The following is a 19860-nucleotide window of genomic DNA, read 5'->3' as shown; positions in this document are numbered from 1 at the left end:
TAGCCGGTTGATGATTTCGTCCTAATGAAGACGGCACATACCAACAAACACACCGAGGAGATTGATGATGGTGTTGTGAGGGATGTGCTCAGCCTGATCGAAACTCAGAAGGAAGACGAAGAGACCCGTCTATCTCAGCTTCAAACCGACCTGGACGCCACTTCGACGGCTTCGACCAACTTGTCCCGGATTCGAATCAACGAAATCGTTGAATTGGTATGTTCTTTATAAAAAAGTTCAATTCATTTATTTGTTTATTTTCATTTTATCATCTTTTCTATTATTTAAATTTGTTTATTTTCTATTTCAGTCGGTTCCAAAGAAGAAGGGACGTTTGGTCGGTTTGGGTCGTCGAGCCCGGTCGGTTCCTCCTTCTGCACCACAGCCCTATGTTGATCCAGAAGTGCTTATGGACCAGTTGAAGGACAAAGATGACCGCATAGCTGCGTTGGAGCAAAAGATGGCGGATCAAGAGGCGGGATGGGAGGCAACGGGGAAGCAGAACGAGCAAATGATGGAGATGATGAAGAGGATGTACCCGAACGAGCAGTTCCCGTAGTTTCTTTCTTTTTTTTTCAAAAACTCTGTATGTTTTATTTTAGTATGTACAACTTTGAATATTATCTAATATGTTTTCTATTTCAATTTTAATTTTATATTTTTGAATTTCAATTAAAAAAATAAATTTTTAATTAAAAAAAAAAATTATTTTTGGGAATATTCCGATGAAGTGTATCCCTCGGGATATTCCGACGACAACTTTCTCGGAATATTCCGAGGGCATATCTCCTCGAAATATCCCGACGGATACACTTCCTCGGAATATTCCGACGGCAAAGGTTTCTCGGAATATTCCGACGGCCGAAGTTCGTCGGAATATTCCGATACTCTTTTCTCTCGGAATGTTTCCGAGGACCGTTTCATCGGAAATATCCGAGGAGATACCGACGAACAGTCCCATGAAATGTTTCTTCGGAATGTCCTCGGAATCTTTAATTCTCGGTATTCCTTCGGAATTTTCCGACGAAATTCCGAGGAAATTTTCGACGACCATTCTCGTCGGTATGTCCTCGGAATACCGTTATTCCGAGGACGTACCGACGATATTTGTCGTCAGAATACATGTGTTTTCTTGTAGTGTCAACTTATATCTACTGTCCGCTCGTTAACCTAGCTAGATAATCACTTTGATTATTCTGCCAAACAAGAGGTGAAGAATATTCATCCTTGTTATACATGTCTCTGCACGGCAATATGTCACATAGTTGAAAGCCAAACCGAAGTCATACATAAAAGATGATTCAACTATATATCTTAGTCAATACCTAACAGATGGATTAAACTAAATATAATCTCGTGGAAAACAAAATACATAACTAATTTTTTTTGTGTGCAACACATAACTAAATATAATCTCAATTCTAGTGGCTAGCTAGGCCAGTCAGTATATATATATCAGAATAAACAAATTAGCTACAAATAAAGTTTTGTACGTACCAGGTACGTCAACTACATTACTACTGACTCACACACTAAAATCCCTGTTCGGGAACGCGCTAGGCACTAGTCGAACGGTCGGGTTGGGCCTAGCGCCTAAAGAAAAAATTGAGGATTAATCGGAAATTATACGGGACAGAATTTTTAGATTATTTACTATGTTATAAAACATGTTAATCTTTAATTGTGTATAACATTAATACATTTTCATGTTTAAGATTGTATAAAACACACAAATAGAATATATAAACTTAATATAGTATAATTTTCATCAAAATTATGAATATAAATGATATTTATAAAATTTTAGATCAAATAAATAAATAAAAATATTACTAAAAATAAAATAAAAATAATAAAATAATAAAAAAAAAACAGATTAGGCGGCCGCCAGGCGGCCGCCTAGGCGGCTAGGCGGTCATTTAGGCGGTCTAGGCGAAAAAAATCGAATATCCGATTTTTTAAACTGATTTGGCGTAAATTGAGGTGGAAGAGTGACGCGTAGCATCCAAGCGGCCGGGCCTAGGCTGCTGATTTATCGAACAGAGACTAAAATCAACTATATTATTTCTGAACTTAGCTGCTTGACATCCTAAACATTTATGTATTTGAGAAGTACAAGTGAATTAATTTAGGCCTAACTCCTGCGTTACCAAAAAGTTGAACACGGTAAACTGCCATCAAAAGCATAAATTTAATTCAGAATCTAATTTTCAGGAAATCCTTGGCATCAAAAGCATAAATCTGAACACATTTCTAAGAAAATGTACATAATTGTGTTGACAGAAAAATTAAAAAAAAAAAAAATTATTAAACTAAAAGGTTAGTATGTTATTATCATTTGAATTTGATTAATGTAGGCATTGTTTTCGCAAGTGATACTGTGTAACATTGTGCCTGGCTGTCTCATGCACTTTGGCAGTTTCCCGTGTCGAGAAAAAAACAAACTGTGGAAAACTGGTCCCAAGTTTGATGAGATTGAGCAGAGATTACCCTCCCTTGAAGCTGCGGTTAGGCCAATCCGAGCAGATAAAGAAGCTCTCGTGGCTGTTGGTGGCCACATTAACCGAGCCGTTTGACGCGCTGTCCATGGACTTGAGAAGTCTTTGTTATCAGACCCCAAGAACGACATCTCCTGTTATTTAGCTGTACTAAAGCGGTTAGAGGAAGCTTTGAGGTTCCTAGAGGAGAACTGTGGGTTTAGCTATTCAGTGGTTGGAAGATATCGTTGAGTATTTGGAAGATCACAGCGTTGCTGGATGACAAGAATCTTTCGAGTTTGAAGAAGTCTTTGAAAAGTCTCAGGGAGTTTGGGCTTGATGGTGGGCTTAGGGATGCTGCTTTAGACAAGCTTGAAAGCTAGTTCCGGAGGCTGTTGGAGGATAACAGTGTTCCACTCCCCCCATGGCGTCTCCATCATCATTAGGAGAACAAGCTTGCAAGTACGTGAGGTACTCAGTGGTGGCTTTGGAGAAGATTCTCAGCTCTCTTTACGTTCCTAAACCCATGAGATATGGAGGTTTCAGAGGAACACCGCCGAGTGAGAAACTCAAGAATGATGTTGACATTCGACGCGCTACTTCCGCTGTTGCCTGATTGAAGCCATGTGCTGTTCGCACCTCGATTGTTGTCTGAAAATGTGAGCAGATTGTGTATTTAGTCATTGATCAAGGGCCTCTTTAGTTCATTTATCTCATAAGATTTCATGTTCATAGGGACCAAGCGGGTTAAGATTATTCTATTTAATGTGATGACTAGAAGATCAGCAATGTTCTTGTTCTTAGTTGTTGTACTAGATTTGCTACTTTTATGAATTTTTTATACCAATAATGAACAGTTTCTCTGTTCTCTCTTGGCCCTCTCTTATCTCTCAGCTTGCTTGTGTCCTCCATGTGAAGTTGATCATGTTTATGTATAGATGAAAGTCATTACACAAGTATATGTGTATACACACCTGAACCATATCTGTACACATTTCTCAGTGTCCTCCCCTATCATTTGGATTCTGCAACTTTAAACAACTCTCGCCATTTCTGCGGATCACTTCCTGGACCATCTCCCTGAAACCACAACCCATAAAAAAACAAAACATGTTCAACGATCAAACTAAAGCTTTGGTTCTTTAGGACACCCCTTAAGACATGTTTCTTGATCAGACGCTTCAATGATTACCTTAACTGAATTGATCTCATAAGCTTTCCCTTGAGTGAATTCAATATCAAGTGCCTGTATGCAAGCTTCAGCCACCACAAGTCTGCTTACCTCTCCAACAAGTTTATCACCTGTTATAAGAAAACCTTAATGTAAAAACAAGCCTATCTCAAATTACTATAGTTCAGCATCCAAGAACCTCAAAAATTACCTTGACCAATGACAACAGCACGCCGTTCACCGGCTGTAGCTTTGAGCAAAGTATTGAGATCATAGGATGTGTATGGTCCATCAGTCAATCTACCGGGTCTGTTATCATGTGATACAGTAAATTAACAAACCATATGTTACCATATGTTACCATATGTTACCTCTCTTTTATACCAAACCTGATAATGGTGAATGGAAGACCAGACTCCCTAAGAAAATCTTCCCCCATCTTCTTGTACTTAAGAACCCCAAATAAGTTCATGATGCTGTCAAACAAAACCATACATGAAGTGATAATAGAGACGATCAGATAATGGAAGTTTCACACTACTATATAAGTCTCACCTCCAAGGAAGCTCATTAGGCTTGGTGACACCAACTGATGAAACCAGAACAACTCTCTCCACAGATGAGGGCAGTGCTGAAATGAGATTCCTCACACCTTCCCAATCTTTTTAGAACACAAAACATGACATGCAATGTAAGAGACCCCTTGTTTCATTCATTGTTAAGAACAATACAAAAGATCATATTAAAGAATATGGAGAGAAAATGTTCTCACCTACTTTATCAGGTGTGTTCTCTCCATTCCACCTCTGAGAAGGAAAAGCTGTAGTTCCCGTGCAACAGATCACATGTGTCACACCCTACACAAACCCGTAACAATCTAAACATAAACAAAGAAAATGATGAGCAAATGAAAGAAGACGAGAGAACCTCGAACATGGATGGATCAAGATCCTCAGCATTCCTAGTATCCCCTTTGACTACCTGTAATGAATCTTCATCTTGTTTACCGAACAACTTGGTTGCTTTCTCAAGATCACGCAGTAATAGCCTCGACTTAATATTCCTCTTGAGCAACGAAGCTACCACTAGTTGCCCTGAGATTACCAAAACATCATCATAAAGAACCAATTGTAACAATAAAAATGAAAACTTTGAGAAATTCATCATTATCCCAATTTTCAAAAACTGAACAATTGAAGTAGATGGTTATGGTTGGTTCGTACCGACACCACCAGTTCCCCCCACGACAAGAACAAGCTTTGAAGAAGAGGCTAAAGGGGAAGAATCATCGACGGCTTCTTCTGCGAGAGCTTGAATTGGAGAGGATGATGGAGACGAAGATGCTTCATTTCTAACCAGGAAGGAAGAAGTAAGGCCATAAGAAGAAGATGATGATGATGGGAGTGGCAGAGAGGTAAAAAGAGGGATTCTTAGAGAGGGTTTTGGGTATGTCGTAGAGGGAACAGAGAGAGGAGCAAAGCTGAGAATGGCAGCCATGAATGGTGTGAGCAAACGCGAGAGAGATAGAGAGAGACAAAATATAATTACTGTCGGGATAAGAGCCATTAGTTGTTAACTTAAAAAGACAACATAAATTTTGGTCAATGTAAAATAAATAAAAATAATAATACTATAATGTTTTAGGAAAAAATTGTTTCATATATATATAATTTTTTAAATATTTTATACATGTTTACAAATAATAATGATAAACTGTAAAATTTAAAGAAAAATTGTATTTATTTAAACAATTGGCTTAAAATGTTAAAATATTTAATTATAAAATAATATATTTATAATCAAAATTCAATACATTTTCTTAATATTTGCGAAAAACTAAAACATATACTATATATGTTCATAACAGATGTATGTTTATGTATTTTTACACATATTAGGAAAACATAATAAATTTTAACATTAAATGTATTATTTTTTGTATTTGCCAATTTTGCATAATTTTAAACCAATAGTATTTTAAAAAGTATATATTTAAAAAAAATATATATAATTTATCATTATTAACTAATAAAAATTACATTAAAAACTAAAACATGCATCTTTTTGAAATAAAATTTTATTTTAATAACATTATCTTTAAGAACAAAGGAGTATATCTTTTTGAAACTTTTAATCTAGATGGCCGAATAAGATTTGATGACTTAGAAAAACAAACATATATTATATGTGACATATATGTATGAATAACTATTGTCATTGTGAAAAACATATGAATACACAAAATGAATGCGATAACTCAAATCAAGCATTTTTTTGACAGCACAATGCTCATCAATGGTGTAGGACAGGCACAAGTTGAAGAGGTTGTTTCTTGACAATGGTAAGATTACCAGCTTCTTCCATATCAATCTCTCCTTCACTAATCAACCCTTCAGGCAATGTCCAATCAAAAAAGTAAAGCAAACTCAACAGTCCTAGTTCCACAGAAGCAACAGCCATTGGCATTCCGGGACACATTCTTCTACCAGAACCAAACGGTAATAGCTCAAAGCTTTGTCCTTTGAAATCTACACAAGTATTAGCAAACCGTTCAGGGATGAATGCTTCAGGGTCGGTCCACCGACCGGGGTCACGTCCTATCGTCCATACGTTAAGTAGGATTTGTGTTTTTGGAGGAATATCATATCCATTGATCTTGAGTCTTGACATGGGACATTGTTTCCCTTGATAGCAAAAGCGGAAGTGCTGGGTGTAATCCAAATGTTTCCTTGATTATGAGCTTCAAATAATCAACTTTGTTAATGTCTTCCTCAGTGATACTTTCTTTTTCGAGCCCTAGGGTGTTTCGGATCTCTTCTTGTGACTTTCTCATCACTCTCGGGTTTTTAGCCAGCTCCGTCATTGCCCATATCATGGTTACAGCACCTGTATCTATCCCCGCTAGAAATATATCCTGACCAACCAACACACAAATATATAAACACATGTATACAATTAAGCGATTGCATTTGTATGTTATTTTTGTGTTTTTGTTAACTTAAAGAGGGACGTTTTGAAAAAGAACATACTCCTTCTATTTGATGAAAAGTGTTATTTAAACATTTCACACCGATTACAAAATGAATAATATACCTATGTTTTTATTAATTACATATTATTAATATAATATTTAAAATAAAATATTAATACAATTAATTCATTTTGTAATTAATATTAAGTTTTAAGTAAATATTAATTAGATTGAAACTCTAAAACAATATTTTTATATAACAAAGAAATGTTAAAATAACATTTATATGAAATATGTATCAATTTTCTTTGAAATAGGTTGGCAGAGTGTATAAACGCCTGATGCCCACATGAATTATACTACATGTATTTAATATCTTTATACATAAACCTAAGATCATACATACACAAACAAGTGATGAGGACCTAAATAGTTGTAGTGGAGTGATGTATAGTGGGAATGCTAGCAGTTTCAATGGAGAATTCCCTAGATGGTATTCTCAACATACAAGATGGTCTGAAAAATCTAGAATATGTAACTTTAAGAAAAAGAGGGAGTATGAAGCAAGATTTGAGGTTTTACCGTGATGACTCCCTTGATATTATCAATGATGAGCTTGAAATAATCTTTGTCTCCTTGTTTGTCCATCATACCTAACAAGAGTGCAACAATATCCGCCTGAGAATCCATAGCTTTCTTTCCTGCATGAGCTTCATCTTTCAAGTGATCATCAATTACATGCTGGTAAAAAGCATCAAGCTCTTCAAACACTTTGTTTATCCTATTGTGTCCTCCAAACAACCAATCTAGGAATCTCCCAAGTCCACCACAGGGGAACAGATCAGAGCAAGTGAAACCACCAAGAACTAACACTACCTCATTCAAAAGTTCTCCGAGTCTGCCTTTACCGATCAAGAAACCACTCTCGTTGAAGTTCTGTCCTAAGGCTTTCTACAGATGATACTTGCGGTTAAAGAGAAAAAGGTTTTGTTTAGATCCACAGGAGACTGTTGCAAAGCAGATTCCGACACTTTCTTCACCATAAGTCCAACCTCTTCCTCTCTGATCTTCCTAAATGATTGAACCTTCTTAAGGCTGAAAAGCTCGATAACAACGAGCTTACGCATCTCTCTCCAATACTCGCCGTACTGTGCAAAGCCAATGTCTTTGAAACCGTAAGAGAGTTTCCCCGTGGCGACCGTTTTTGGTCGGCTGCAGCATACAAGGTCGTGGAGTTTAAGAACTTGTTCAGCTGCTTCACTCGAGGAGATGACAACTGTTGGAACAGAGCCGAGGTGAAGAAGCACTACCGGTCCGTACTTGATGGAGAGATGATGAAAGCATCGGTGAGGCAATCCTGCGAGTTGGTGCAAGTTTCCGATGATCGGAAGACGTGGAGGACTCGGAGGTAGATTACTACATCTTTTGTTTTCTTTAATCTTTCTCAAGAAAAAGATAAACGAAACAAGCAGTGAAACGCATGAGAAACAGAGAAAAAAGATAGCCATTGCTTTTCAGTTCTTGGAGTGATGATGAGCTCAAGCTTAGGTCTTGAATCAATTATTGTATGCAAGATAATACGTGAACCATGTTCATGACGTTAACTTTAGTGGTTCTGTGGATCTAGTACTTTTAAGGATTTAAACCAAATGTAAATACATCGTAAAAAGCAGGACTATGACCAGTGAGACTGTGACATGCCACTTGCAAGTTTTCTAACTGGTTTGGCCCGAGCAGAGGAGAAGACATGAAGATCTTTGTGGCTATCAAAACTAGTTTGATTTAATAATAACTAAAGCTTGACCCGCGCATCCGAAAAAAAATATTTATCTTATACAAATGGTAATATATATTTTTAAATTTATATATATTAAATAATTATTTAATATATTTTTAAACACAATAATTTTACAATTTATAATGAATAATTTTATTTTATTTTTTGATCCGTCAACTATTAAAACCATATTTTTAAAATATAAGTGCACATGTATTTTTTATGGATCAAAAATTAAATGTAAAATAAAATTGTTATCTGTTTTTACATTTGGTTTATACGATCAAATAATTCAATATATTATTTACAATTTTTTGTTTTATATTATGTATTTTTATAACACTTTTATGTTGTTTTAGACATAGTTAATATACCAAAAAAAAAAGATAACCAACCCGTAATAATAAAATCTTGTTACATTTTTGACATTGATTAGGTATAATTTATTGTTTAGTTAGATTATAGGAAATATTTTTTAAATAAGTAATACATAATTTGTTGTACTTCATTTTAGAAAAATGCATTAATTAAATTGTAAAAGACAAGATTACTGAAATGTAGGTAAATTTATTACTTTATTGGCATATGATTGTAAATAATTTGAAAAAGTAAAAATTAATTAATTTTGTACTTCTGTTTTAATAGATTAGATGGCGTATTGTTTGAATTCACGCGATTTGATCTATAAATAAGAAATAAATTCACTTGAAAATTTTGAACAAAAAAAAAATTCACTTGAAAAAAAAATATTTAGGAATCTTTTTAATTATCTGAAAATGTAAACAGATTATGTGTTAGTTTATCTTGAATTTTGTTTCTAATAATTCACGGAATAAAAAATCAATTAAAGCTCTTCCTTTTTTTATAAAAAAATTAGTCAATATACAGTATTAAAATTAAAATTGTAAGAAGGTAGTTTGTGTTAATTCCGTGTATATTTAATCAGTAATACAATAAGTAATCCAATTTGTTAAAAGCTTATCTGGTTTCACTGACAGAAATTCATTACAAAACTGAAAAAAAAAAACAGCAATAGAGAAATGGATAAGGACCATAAGGTAACAGTTGTTGGTGTTATAACGACCACCGAACTCAACAGCATCGGATATAACGGAGACAGTAGCTCCGAAACGTTCGGGTATGGTCCGATAGCAAGCCTATCCATTCCCACCACGTCATCGTTAACGTGTCCGAACGTCAAATTCCTCTCTATATTTAGAGCATGTGCGCGTATACACAGAGAGACTCAAATACTCTCAGTCATCACGTATATATATATACGTATTCGTATTTTTCTATTCTTTTTTAAATAAAACAAACAGTTTCTTATACGGAAACTTGGTATATACTTGTTTTATCTTTTGTTCTCATCTTCTCCGATCGGTGGATTCTCTTTCTTTCCCTCTGCTGATTAGTTTTAGCCTAGTGGAGCTCTTAACTTGCGTGCATCGTCAGTTGATTACAGCTGAGCCCCGTTGGTGGATAAGGCCTCTGCCATGGAGTTTCTGGCAGGCATGTCAGCGCAGGAGAAGGCTGCACCGGCGGCTCTGTTCTTGACGGAGGAATCTAGCCGTGGTGGAAGGTTAAGGAGATGTGTCAAGTCTCCGCCGGAGAGTTCTTCATCGGTCGGGGTGACGGGAGAGAGCAGTGAAAGCGAGGAAGAAGAAGAAGAAGACGGCACCGTTTCGTCACAAGGAAGATGGCTTGATTCGTTCGGTTCCTCTCTGGAAGATTCTCTTCCGATTAAGTACGTTTCTTTAAAAGTATCATTTTATTTTTTATTTTTTTTAAAAGAGATGATTAAATGATTCTTTGATCGCCGTCAAAAAAAAAAAAAAAAAAAAAAAGATTCTTTGATCTTCGCCTGAATATGTTCGATTCAAATCCAATAAAAAATATATAAAAAGCCATTATAATAGCTAATACTCTGTTCGATCACTCTGTTTCATCATTTATCCCTGAACTACCGGTCTTGTTTTGATATTGTTATTTGCTCAAGCTTAATCATACAATTCAAACATTATGGATGTTGTTATTACATGGTCGGAGATGTAGTGTTGAATTTGTCTGATGGTGTAATTTGTTTGAAGGAGAGGATTATCAAATCATTACATAGGGAAATCGAAATCATTTGGGAATCTATTGGAAGCGAGCAACAACGCCAAGGAACTGGAGAAAGTGGAGAGTCCATTGAACAAGAGAAGGAGATTGCTTATTGCTAACAAGCTAAGGAGAAGATCTTTATCGTCATCTTTCAGCTTCTACCCCAAGACTAATCTTAATTCCATGCCTTTACTTGCATTGCAAGAATCTGACGAAGATGATCACAAATGTAATAACGATGATGATGATGACAGTAGTGATGAGGAAATTAATAAGCTGCAAGATAAGAGGATGAAGATGACGAATAATAGAGATTTTATGGTTCAAACTCAGAGCTGTTTTTGCTTATCTAGTTTTCCAGATGATGATCGATAAAATCCATTTCTATTAGCCACTTGTGTTCTGTTTTTTTTTTTTAATAGCGTAGAGGAAGTTACGTTGGCAATAAGTGATTTGATAGATTGATTAAAGAATATAACTAATGGTTTAGTCGTTTGGATGATCATACTTTTGTTGAACTTTAAACGATAGTGAGTTTGATTATTATTTGTATATTTGATTTGATCTCCACTAATTAAACAATATTATCATACTCATTGTCCGTAATCTTTGTGAATATCCTCCCATTATTTGACCCGAAAATATTATTTTTTAACAAAATTTGGTTAGGTCAGATCAGGTTAGGTGAAATGTGAACCAAGGTCTAAAAGGATAAGGTTTTCTCTTTGTAATTTGACGAAACACGTTGCATTACATGAGCCATGTTGCTCCAACTACTTAAAAACTGATATTCATAAAAAAGATTCAAGATTCTCGGCATATTCTTTCATCATTTCTTCTGGCACCAATTGTTGAGTATGCTTTCACTTAAAGCTAGCTAAATTCATGATTTTAAAACATATAAACTGATTTTAGAATCATTCTCGTTCTAACTACCACTGGTCCTGCCTCTTTCTTCCCTTTTTGGCCAACAAAAGTGGTCCTGCTTTTGTTTTCTTTTTTCATTGTACCTCTAAACACCTCTTATAGTAGTTACTTCAGAATATATTGCATATAAACAAAATGAATGAAGCGGATAAGTATTGAAGATGTTACTAAATACATACACTTTAGACTTTGGAGATAACATGCTGAAAAATGGACTTCATAAAATGCATACTAACTTAGACGTTATCACTCTTCCAAATAAAAAAATTTCACAAGCAATAGAAAGGCATTCGGGTAGGTAATCAAGATTGTATATTTTCTTTTAATTTGTTCCTTATTTAAATATTTCTATCGACAATACTAAAATCATTTCTTTTACTTGCGAGATTTATAAAATTGAACAAAAACCATGAAAATTCGAGACATAATCGATAAAGCATTTTATGAAAATCATTATAGTTTTAATCTCCCAAACAAACGACATTATAGAAAGAAAAGAGTATTACAAATAAAAACAAAATCTTGAGGTACTAATTAAAAGGAAAAAAAACACAGCCGTATGAGGAAGAATCCATCGGTACCATACCGGAAACTATAAACCGGTTTAAGGAATGATAACAGTTTGGTCTTTACATATACTTAAAACGCCTCCCTCGCTCAATATAGTAAACAGACTCGACCAACAAAACGATTTGCTAAAAGAGAAACGAACGTTACCTTCTGCGCCACCATCCCAAGCCTGTAATAATCAATTGGTATGTACCCGGTTAAGGAGTGTGAATATTCAAATCCAAATAAAAATATAAGAAGAGGATAAGAGAAGGTTTAATAGCTGACCTCAGCTACTACCCTTTTGTTTGAGGGTGATTTTGTCCCCAAGACTTAGAGCAATCCCTTGCGTCTTGCTCCTTATCCTTATGTAGCCACTCAATGCTCCGTCAGTTTGTTTCTCGATACTCACGTTCACAAGAGCATCCTCACCAAACACACTCTTTGCATATAAGTTTGCTGCAAGGAAACCGCATTCCCCTTCTATTGCAGATCTGCAGATAGAGAAGCATCAAACAGTAAGAAGAGTTTCAGTCTACAGGAAGAAATAAGGATCTACACTTACGGAGCAGTGAGACACTTCATGTTTGTGGATTTGATAATGTGGTCGAGGAACTCTCTTTCGTTCTGAATCGTGGTGTTCACAGCAACCTGACATGAAGACCACAGCGGTAATGGTTAATACCCAACTCAAACAAATTAACAAAGCAGTGTAAAAGGTTTCGGTGAATTACCTTGTTTTCCCACTCAAACTCTGCCCACATGGTTCTGAAGGCAGCCTCTGAGCAAACAGCAGGGGAGATATAGTCCATGATGTCAATGTGTATGTCGTTGAGAACAACGACGTTTCGCTCCATTACATTTGATGTCTCATAGACGATGTTCCCGAATATGACTCCGGTTTCTGTGGACGAGACCTTGATGTTTGCTTTGATCTGCATGCTCGTTTCTGGTGCAAGACTATAGTTTTGAGGACGCTCAACAAGCTTGAGATCACCCATGGTTGCCAACTCTAAGCACATATTCTGAAGGGTTTCCTTGGTACGGTTGATAACGGTGACTTCGAGTGCGATGTCATAGTGATGGACTGTCACATATGCTTCAGCATAGACTGGATCACTGAATCCTGTGAGTTGAAGAATGCGGTTGAGTTTGTTCCCGTCGTTCTCGTCCTTGGTGAATTCTCCAGTTGCACGCTTTAGGTCATCTTGTACCTGGTCTTCTAACTCAAGTTGACTCATTCCCTGAAAGAAACGTATCATCAGTAATTTGATATACAGGCCGAACGAAAAATAACATACAACCAACCACTAACAACTCTTGTTGTCCATCTTTCAAGATGAGAAAATGAAAAACTGAACAGATTGCCAAGGAATTCATAGGAAAAGAAAATCAATGAAGGAAGCGATGATTTGGAAAGCAATACTGTTACCTTTCGGCTCTTTAGATGGAAGAAGTCAATGAGATCATCAGGTTGAGCATTAGTTGTTTGGGTCTTTGCCTTAAGCTCCGCCATCTCTGTTAGCTGCTTTTCAGAAATCATCTTGACAAAACTCTGGCGGCAGGATTCCAGCCATATCTTTTTCATCTCAGCATTCCTATGGCAAAGCAATTTTATGCACAAGACAATCCTCTCGTACGAATCATTATCAATAGGGTGTGGAGAGGCCGGAGATTGACCAAGTTGCAGCATAGAAACCATGATCAGCAAAGCCTGTGTGACTGTCTTGTTCACTTCAGTTTTAGATGGCTGAACCTCTTCCAGTCTAAGAACAAGTTTAGTCAGTGTGCAAGCAACCACTGCTCCTAGGAAAAAATCACCAGTTAGAAGCAGTGTTCTCAGATTTCCCGAAGTCACTGATCCTTGAACAACGGTTGGTGTTGAGAATGTGGTCTCAGAGGCCGCGCTTTGGGTAGCATAAGTACCATCAGCAAGAATCACAGGTTTTCTAGAGGACACCATGGCAGAGGAGGTTGGCTGAATCTTGTTTGATGTCTCAGTTGGCTCAGATTCCTCAGAAACAGAATAAAATGGTAACTCACCAAGGCATTGTTTAATGGTTGCAACGCCACTCTCAACTTCCGAAAGTGATAGGCAATACTCCCCAATAATCCAAAGTGCACAAGGGCAGACCTTTCCAGCTCTGATCTGATAGAATGTGTCCAACAACCTGGTTATGATTGAAACTCTTAACTTGGGATTTGTTTCAATTATCTCTCTAACAAAAGCAACTACGTCAAGGGCTGAAGCCACGTTGCTATCTCCCAGGAAATCCATAAGAAGATGGACCACTGTGCTTGCAACTTCAGGGAACTTAACTGCACAAGCATGAATTGCTTGAATAAGCATTTGTCTGTACTCTCCATTCTTCTCAAGCTCTCCACTCTGTGTCTTCACAACTTCTTTCTTCAACATCTGAACGACTTCATTAATATTATGATGAGTAATCAAATCAAGGGCAATGTCAAGTGTCTTCTTGCGAATATCAAGGTTCGGGCTTGAGAGTGCTCTGAGCACATCTATTATCAACTCAACCATGATATCTCTGTGCAATGACTTAAGCTCACTCAACCGATCGAGCAAAATAAGCTTCACATTATTGTCACTCTGAGAAAGAAGAAGCTGACAGTAGGTGTTGGCGGCAGCCCTAATAGCAGTAGGGGCAGATGAGAGAGAAACAAGCGTCCCAGCACATTCATAGATAACTGCGGAGGAAGTGGCACTTAACAGAGAAATAATAATCTTAATATACTTCCCCTTCTCTGCTGGTTTAGTCTTGCACACACTTCGAATCAACTCCAGCACCACCATCTGAAGCGATTCATTCCAGTCTGAAACCTTGTCAACATTGCTCAGAAGATAATTCACTGCTCGTTCTTCAGCACAGGTAAAGAGCATCAGAAACGCATTTCTCTTGGCAGACGGATCTTGTTCTGTTGACAGAGCTTTCTCGATCATTTCAGGTGCGTCCACGAAGAGCTGATCGCCATTTGGGAGCTTATATATCGACATGACGGCCAGAATCGCATTCCTACGAACAAATGGATGGCGGTGCTCCAGATTTTGCAACACTGACGGAGTCAAAGGCTCGACTATCTCAGTCTCCTTCAACCGGCAGAGAAACCTCAGCGTCACTCCACGAATGTACTCATTAGGATGCTGAAGGTTGTTCCGAAGATTCTGGCAAATCAAAATCATTTCAGGCAGCACCTTCCCCCTAGAATCCGTTTTCTCAATCAGCTCCAGGTACAGCAGCAGAAGCTTTTGGATCGTGTGGTCTTCTGAAGGCAGCACGTATCTGATAATAGTTATGAAAAGCTGCGGAATGGTTTCGCCATTCAGCAGAAGCATAACCGCCTTCTTCATGGCATCAACTTTTGCTTCAACATCATTGCCCTCGAGAGCTTCTTTAATCTCCTTGGCAACTGCTGGCGTCCCTTTGTCATAGTGCACAAGCAAGGTACAAGATTTGTCCATTTTTTCCGGTGCTGCACAAAAAGAGATAAGGAAAACTTATGAGCTCAAATGAAAGAAGTACCACTGTTACGTGAGATAATAAAATGAACAGGAACCAAACATCAGACGTTCACATCGTCATAAAGATGTACAGGTCATATAGTAACAAACAAGATAAGCAAAATGTTGATATTTTCTTGCGGTTTAAAGTTTCCAGATACTGAGTATACAATACAATGAATAAAGAATCTCCGTATTTTGAAATTCAGTTTTTATTTAAAAATAAAACGGCTAAGATCGACATCAATGTTCTCCAATACATGGTTTATGAAGAAGAGCCAACCATCACATCTCCAAATGAAAATTCAGTAATGTCCAATCAGGAAAAGATAGATACATAACATAAAATCCTCAGATCTAGCAATTAACATCACTTTGCTACAACTACGATCAAATCGATTTCAAACAATTAAAGAGCTTCGGATCAACAAATGTTCATCTTAGCTCCCCAGATTTGAAAAGCAGCAATCGGATCTACATAGTTCGCAGTCTCACACAGCATGAGAATCGCGTTCCTAACGGGATCGGATCTAGATCAAACAGAGGACGCCGCATAAAATCGAAACAGTGTAGATTTACACGATAGAATCGATCTCTAAAAGTATCTGAAACATGAGTAACAGAGAAACGAACCTCAAGGTACGAGATCCAGAGAGAGAGAGAGAGAGACGAGGAGGAGATCCACGGACTTGCGAAAGCTTTGGATTCAAGAGTGATTTGGATCTCAGGGAAACAAGCACTCGCTGCACAGTGTGTGAGATACAAATGGTGGGTCGTTCGTCTTGTGTAAATCTGATCCTTTTTTTATTGTTTGTTTGAACGAATAACGGAGAGAACGAGTCAACCTTAAAGGCCCAAATATTTATTGATGAAAAGCCCAGTCCATACGTCTCTATTTTTTTTCAAAGTAAGCCCAATATAAAGTGAGCGTAATAATGATTTGAATTTGGTTAAGGTGTTTAGGACATCCGATTAGACTTTTACCTGGTTAGAGCATCTCTAAGCTACTCCAATTTATATTTCAAATGGAGTTTTGAGTCAAATCTCTTTCAACCCTATTTTACCTTTCACTACATAATATATATTAAAAAGCTGATTTATTCAAAAAATAAATTAATAATATTTTTTTTTAATTATTTCTTATTTTTTTTTTACTTCAAAATGTAATAGGGTTAGAGTGAAACTCAAGTAAAACTTTACATTGAGATGTTCTTAGTAATACCGCGATTAGTCAACTAATTTCATATTCCTTCGTCTAAGAGTGTTTTCGATTATTAAAAAAAAGTAAGAACAATTGCAATCCAATGCGTACAAGCTTCATAATGTATTTTGATCATTGATGAATAAATTTGATTTTTAAAAAATTCAGGCTTCCTGAATTTTCGTCACGTTCTCTATAACACGGCATCCGCTTCATAAACATGCATCGTAAACATGTAATTAAACTACTCGTTTCACAGATTCAAGCTTACCCAGTGATCAAAATATTTGAAATTCTGAAACTATTTCTAAAAAAAAATTCGTTATAGGAAGAAGCATTTTGGAAACGTTTTCACAAGCGTAGTATTAGAGGAAATTGCCAAAAATACTATTTTCAAAGTACCACTTTTCATATTTACACTAAATACTTTTACTCTCATCTTTAATGAAGGGTAAAAGACATTTATAACCTTTTGATTACCTTTTACAAAAAAAAACATATGGTTAACTAATCTAAACTTAAAATATCAATTTTAAACCCTAAATCATCAACTCTAAACCCTAAACCATGAAACATCAACTCTAAACCCTAAACCCTAAACCTTCAAATCAAAACCCTAAAACATCAACTCTAAACCCTAAACGTAAACCCTAAACCCTAAATCTAAACTTAAAACATCAACTTTAAACTCTAAATATCAACTCTAAACCATGAAACATCAACTCTAAACTCTAAACCCTAAACCCTGAAACATCAACTCTAAACCCTAAACCCTAAACCTTCAAATCAAAACCCTAAAACATCAACTCTAAACCCTAAACGTAAACCCTAAACCCTAAACCTTATATTTTTTTAAAATTCGAATCCTAAACCCTAAACCTTCAAATCTAAACTCTAAAACATCAACTCTAAACCCTAAACCCTAAATCTTCAAATCTAAACCATAAAACATCAACTCTATGGTTTTTGGGTTTAGGGTTTAGGATTTAAGGTTTAGGGTTTAGAGTTGAAGATTTAGGATTTAGAGTTGATGTTTTAGGGTTTAGGGTTTAGGATTTAGAGTTTACTTTTTAGGGTTTAGGATTTAGTGTTGATAGTTTAGGGTTTTGTGTTGATGGTTTAGGGTTTAGAGTTGAAGTTTAGGGTTTAGGGTTTAGAGTTGATGTTTTAGGGTTTAGGGTTAATTTTTTAGAGTTGAAGGTTTAGGGTTTAGGGTTTAGAATTGATGTTTCGGGGTTTGGAGATTAGAGTTGATGTTTCAGGGTTTAGGGTTTATTTCAAAAAAAAATAGTGTTTAGGATTGATGGTTTAGGGTTTAGGGTTCGTATTTAAATAAAAATAGGGTTTAGGATTGATGGTTTAGGGTTTAGAGTTGAGTTTTAGTGTTTAGGGTTTGAATTTCGAAATAGTATAATTCAAAAAAAAATTAAAAAAATTATTTTTTATTTTTTTTTTAATTTTTATTTATTTAAATATTTATTTATTATATATATAAAGAACATGAGCATAAGAGTCTTTTGCCACTTAATGAAGAAGGTATTTTTGAAAATGTTATTTTAGTGGTGATATAAATGAAAAGTGGTAGCATGAAAGTGGTAAATATATAATTTCCCCTAGTATTAGTATTGGGATTGGTAGCTATACACTAGTTGCTAATTTTGATCTCTAATTCCTTATGTTATTTATCTTTGTTTATCTATTTGTAACATTCTATAAGAAATAGTTTCCTCATAGATATAAAATGGTTTAATAGCTTTATACTCTATGATTTGTTTGAAAAGAATCATTCCTACAAATAATCAATGTTCCACCGAAATGATTAGCACTTGTCATTAATTTGAACATTATTAACATAGCATGTGCTTAGATTCTTTCGGTGACATGTACATACAAACATGAAAATATAAAGAATAGTGTTTGTATATATATGATGGTGTACTATAGATCTAGAGTGTTACAATCAAATCTATCTCATCTTCCCAATGGAACTTAAAACTTTGGTATTCATCATCACCATCTCTATCACCGCTCCACTTCCATCGCTCTCTTCTCAAACCCCATCCAACAAAACAGCACCAACACTAAGTTCTTCTCAATACAAAAGCCTAACCCGCAACACCATTCAACAGCAGTTTCTCCGACCACACAACGCCTTACGAGCCAAGCTTTATCTCCCTCCTCTCAAATGGAGCAACAGTCTCGCCCGCTATGCCACCCGGTGGGCAAGAACCCGCCGTGGAGACTGCAACCTTATCCACTCCGGTGGACCTTATGGGGAGAATCTCTTTTGGGGAAGTGGAAAAGGGTGGACCCCAAAGGACGCGGTGGTTGCGTGGGCTTCGGAGAGGAAATTCTATGACCGGAGGACTTACCGATGTAAGGCGAATGGTGACTGCTTGCATTACACACAGCTTGTGTGGAAGAAGAGTTTGAGGATTGGATGTGCAACTGTGTTTTGCATGAGCGGTGACACTTTTATCATTTGTAATTATGATCCTCCGGGTAACATTGTCGGACAACCACCCTTTTGAATGTTGTGCACACCTCATTTAAAATTTTCTTTATGTTTTCTGAAAACATGTTGTAAATTTATCATATATGATATATCCATATCATAAATTTAAAATCAAAAGTTAAACCTTCACAACAATCATCTATGGCACAAGTAAACATTCTTTACACAAAAATAAATTCTGTGTTTATAGTAAAAAACTTATAATTTGTGTGTGTTTGTAATAAAAACTTATAAATTTATGCAAAAATTATCAATTCAGTAAAAAAAAAGAGGCAGATCTCTCAAATAGTTATTTTAAGTTTTTGTCACAAAATAACTCTCAAGGAAGAAAATGACTAAAGCCCCTTTTTATTTTGAAATTTGTAATATTTATTTTTTATTTTTAAAAATTTGAAACTTTATTCCCTAAAACTCCACCCCTTAACTCTAATTCTAACTAAATCTAGTGTTATTGGGAGATTAGTTCTATTCAATTTTACTCATTAGATTCAATTTTCAAAATATCATATGTATCCATGTGATTTTCAAAATCCATGTGATAAAAAACTAAAAAACAAAATAGTTATACTTACCAAATATCTATTACACTTTAAATCCAAATTATATGTCCAAAACTATAATTCATTACATTTTATATACTTTTACATTTTTG

The 19860-nt window shown here is 35.9% G+C and overlaps 4 protein-coding genes and 1 pseudogene across 5 annotated transcripts; 2 read left to right on the top strand and 3 right to left on the bottom strand.

Moving 5' to 3' along the window:
- Positions 1-3388: 3388 nt before the first annotated feature.
- Positions 3389-5187, bottom strand: LOC106301649 (sanguinarine reductase). Its single transcript, XM_013738100.1, has 8 exons — positions 4872-5187; positions 4576-4742; positions 4421-4505; positions 4204-4309; positions 4038-4124; positions 3860-3957; positions 3670-3779; positions 3389-3557 (listed from the first exon to the last, which is right to left on the bottom strand). Exons 1-8 carry the CDS (start codon positions 5143-5145, stop codon positions 3492-3494), a joined length of 993 nt encoding a protein of 330 aa, XP_013593554.1. The 5' UTR covers positions 5146-5187; the 3' UTR covers positions 3389-3491.
- A 628-nt stretch (positions 5188-5815) lies between these two features.
- On the bottom strand, positions 5816-8179 carry LOC106304385 (annotated as a pseudogene).
- A 1483-nt stretch (positions 8180-9662) lies between these two features.
- LOC106303850 lies at positions 9663-11004 on the top strand. Its single transcript, XM_013740192.1, has 2 exons — positions 9663-10143; positions 10487-11004. The coding sequence occupies exons 1-2, from the start codon at positions 9893-9895 to the stop codon at positions 10872-10874; spliced, it is 639 nt and encodes a 212-aa protein (XP_013595646.1). The 5' UTR covers positions 9663-9892; the 3' UTR covers positions 10875-11004.
- An 861-nt stretch (positions 11005-11865) lies between these two features.
- LOC106305903 (coatomer subunit beta-1) lies at positions 11866-16286 on the bottom strand. 2 transcript variants are annotated; one of them, XM_013742329.1, is made up of 6 exons: positions 15988-16285; positions 13408-15464; positions 12710-13219; positions 12541-12626; positions 12264-12469; positions 11866-12165 (listed from the first exon to the last, which is right to left on the bottom strand). In XM_013742329.1, exons 1-5 carry the CDS (start codon positions 15992-15994, stop codon positions 12265-12267), a joined length of 2865 nt encoding a protein of 954 aa, XP_013597783.1. In that variant the 5' UTR covers positions 15995-16285; the 3' UTR covers positions 11866-12165; position 12264. The 2 variants fall into 2 exon arrangements, with proteins under 2 accessions (XP_013597783.1, XP_013597784.1); XM_013742330.1 differs by lacking the exon at positions 11866-12165 and having other exon boundaries at positions 12265-12469; positions 16126-16286.
- A 2355-nt stretch (positions 16287-18641) lies between these two features.
- Positions 18642-19274, top strand: LOC106304938 (pathogenesis-related protein PRB1-3). The gene has a single exon (XM_013741321.1). The coding sequence runs from the start codon at positions 18676-18678 to the stop codon at positions 19222-19224; it is 549 nt and encodes a 182-aa protein (XP_013596775.1). The 5' UTR covers positions 18642-18675; the 3' UTR covers positions 19225-19274.
- Positions 19275-19860: the final 586 nt, after the last annotated feature.

The sequence above is a fragment of the Brassica oleracea genome, chromosome C7 (assembly GCF_000695525.1).
Source record: "Brassica oleracea var. oleracea cultivar TO1000 chromosome C7, BOL, whole genome shotgun sequence".
Classification (NCBI taxonomy): Eukaryota; Viridiplantae; Streptophyta; class Magnoliopsida; order Brassicales; family Brassicaceae; genus Brassica; species Brassica oleracea.
This window is presented reverse-complemented; position numbering and strand designations above follow the sequence as displayed.

Coding starts and splice junctions, on each gene's coding strand:
- LOC106305903 (XM_013742329.1), bottom strand. Junction 12,627..12,709: donor AGTTTGAGTGGGAAAACAAG/GTAATTCACCGA, acceptor TCTTCATGTCAG/GTTGCTGTGAACACCACGAT. Junction 12,470..12,540: donor ATGAAGTGTCTCACTGCTCC/GTAAGTGTAGAT, acceptor CTCTATCTGCAG/ATCTGCAATAGAAGGGGAAT.
- LOC106303850 (XM_013740192.1), top strand. CDS start 9,893: ATGGAGTTTCTGGCAGGCATGTCAGCGCAGGAGAAGGCTGCACCGGCG. Junction 10,144..10,486: donor GAAGATTCTCTTCCGATTAA/GTACGTTTCTTT, acceptor ATTTGTTTGAAG/GAGAGGATTATCAAATCATT.
- LOC106301649 (XM_013738100.1), bottom strand. CDS start 5,145: ATGGCTGCCATTCTCAGCTTTGCTCCTCTCTCTGTTCCCTCTACGACA. Junction 4,743..4,871: donor GGGGGGAACTGGTGGTGTCG/GTACGAACCAAC, acceptor TGGTAATCTCAG/GGCAACTAGTGGTAGCTTCG. Junction 4,125..4,203: donor CCTAATGAGCTTCCTTGGAG/GTGAGACTTATA, acceptor TTTGTTTGACAG/CATCATGAACTTATTTGGGG.
- LOC106304938 (XM_013741321.1), top strand. CDS start 18,676: ATGGAACTTAAAACTTTGGTATTCATCATCACCATCTCTATCACCGCT.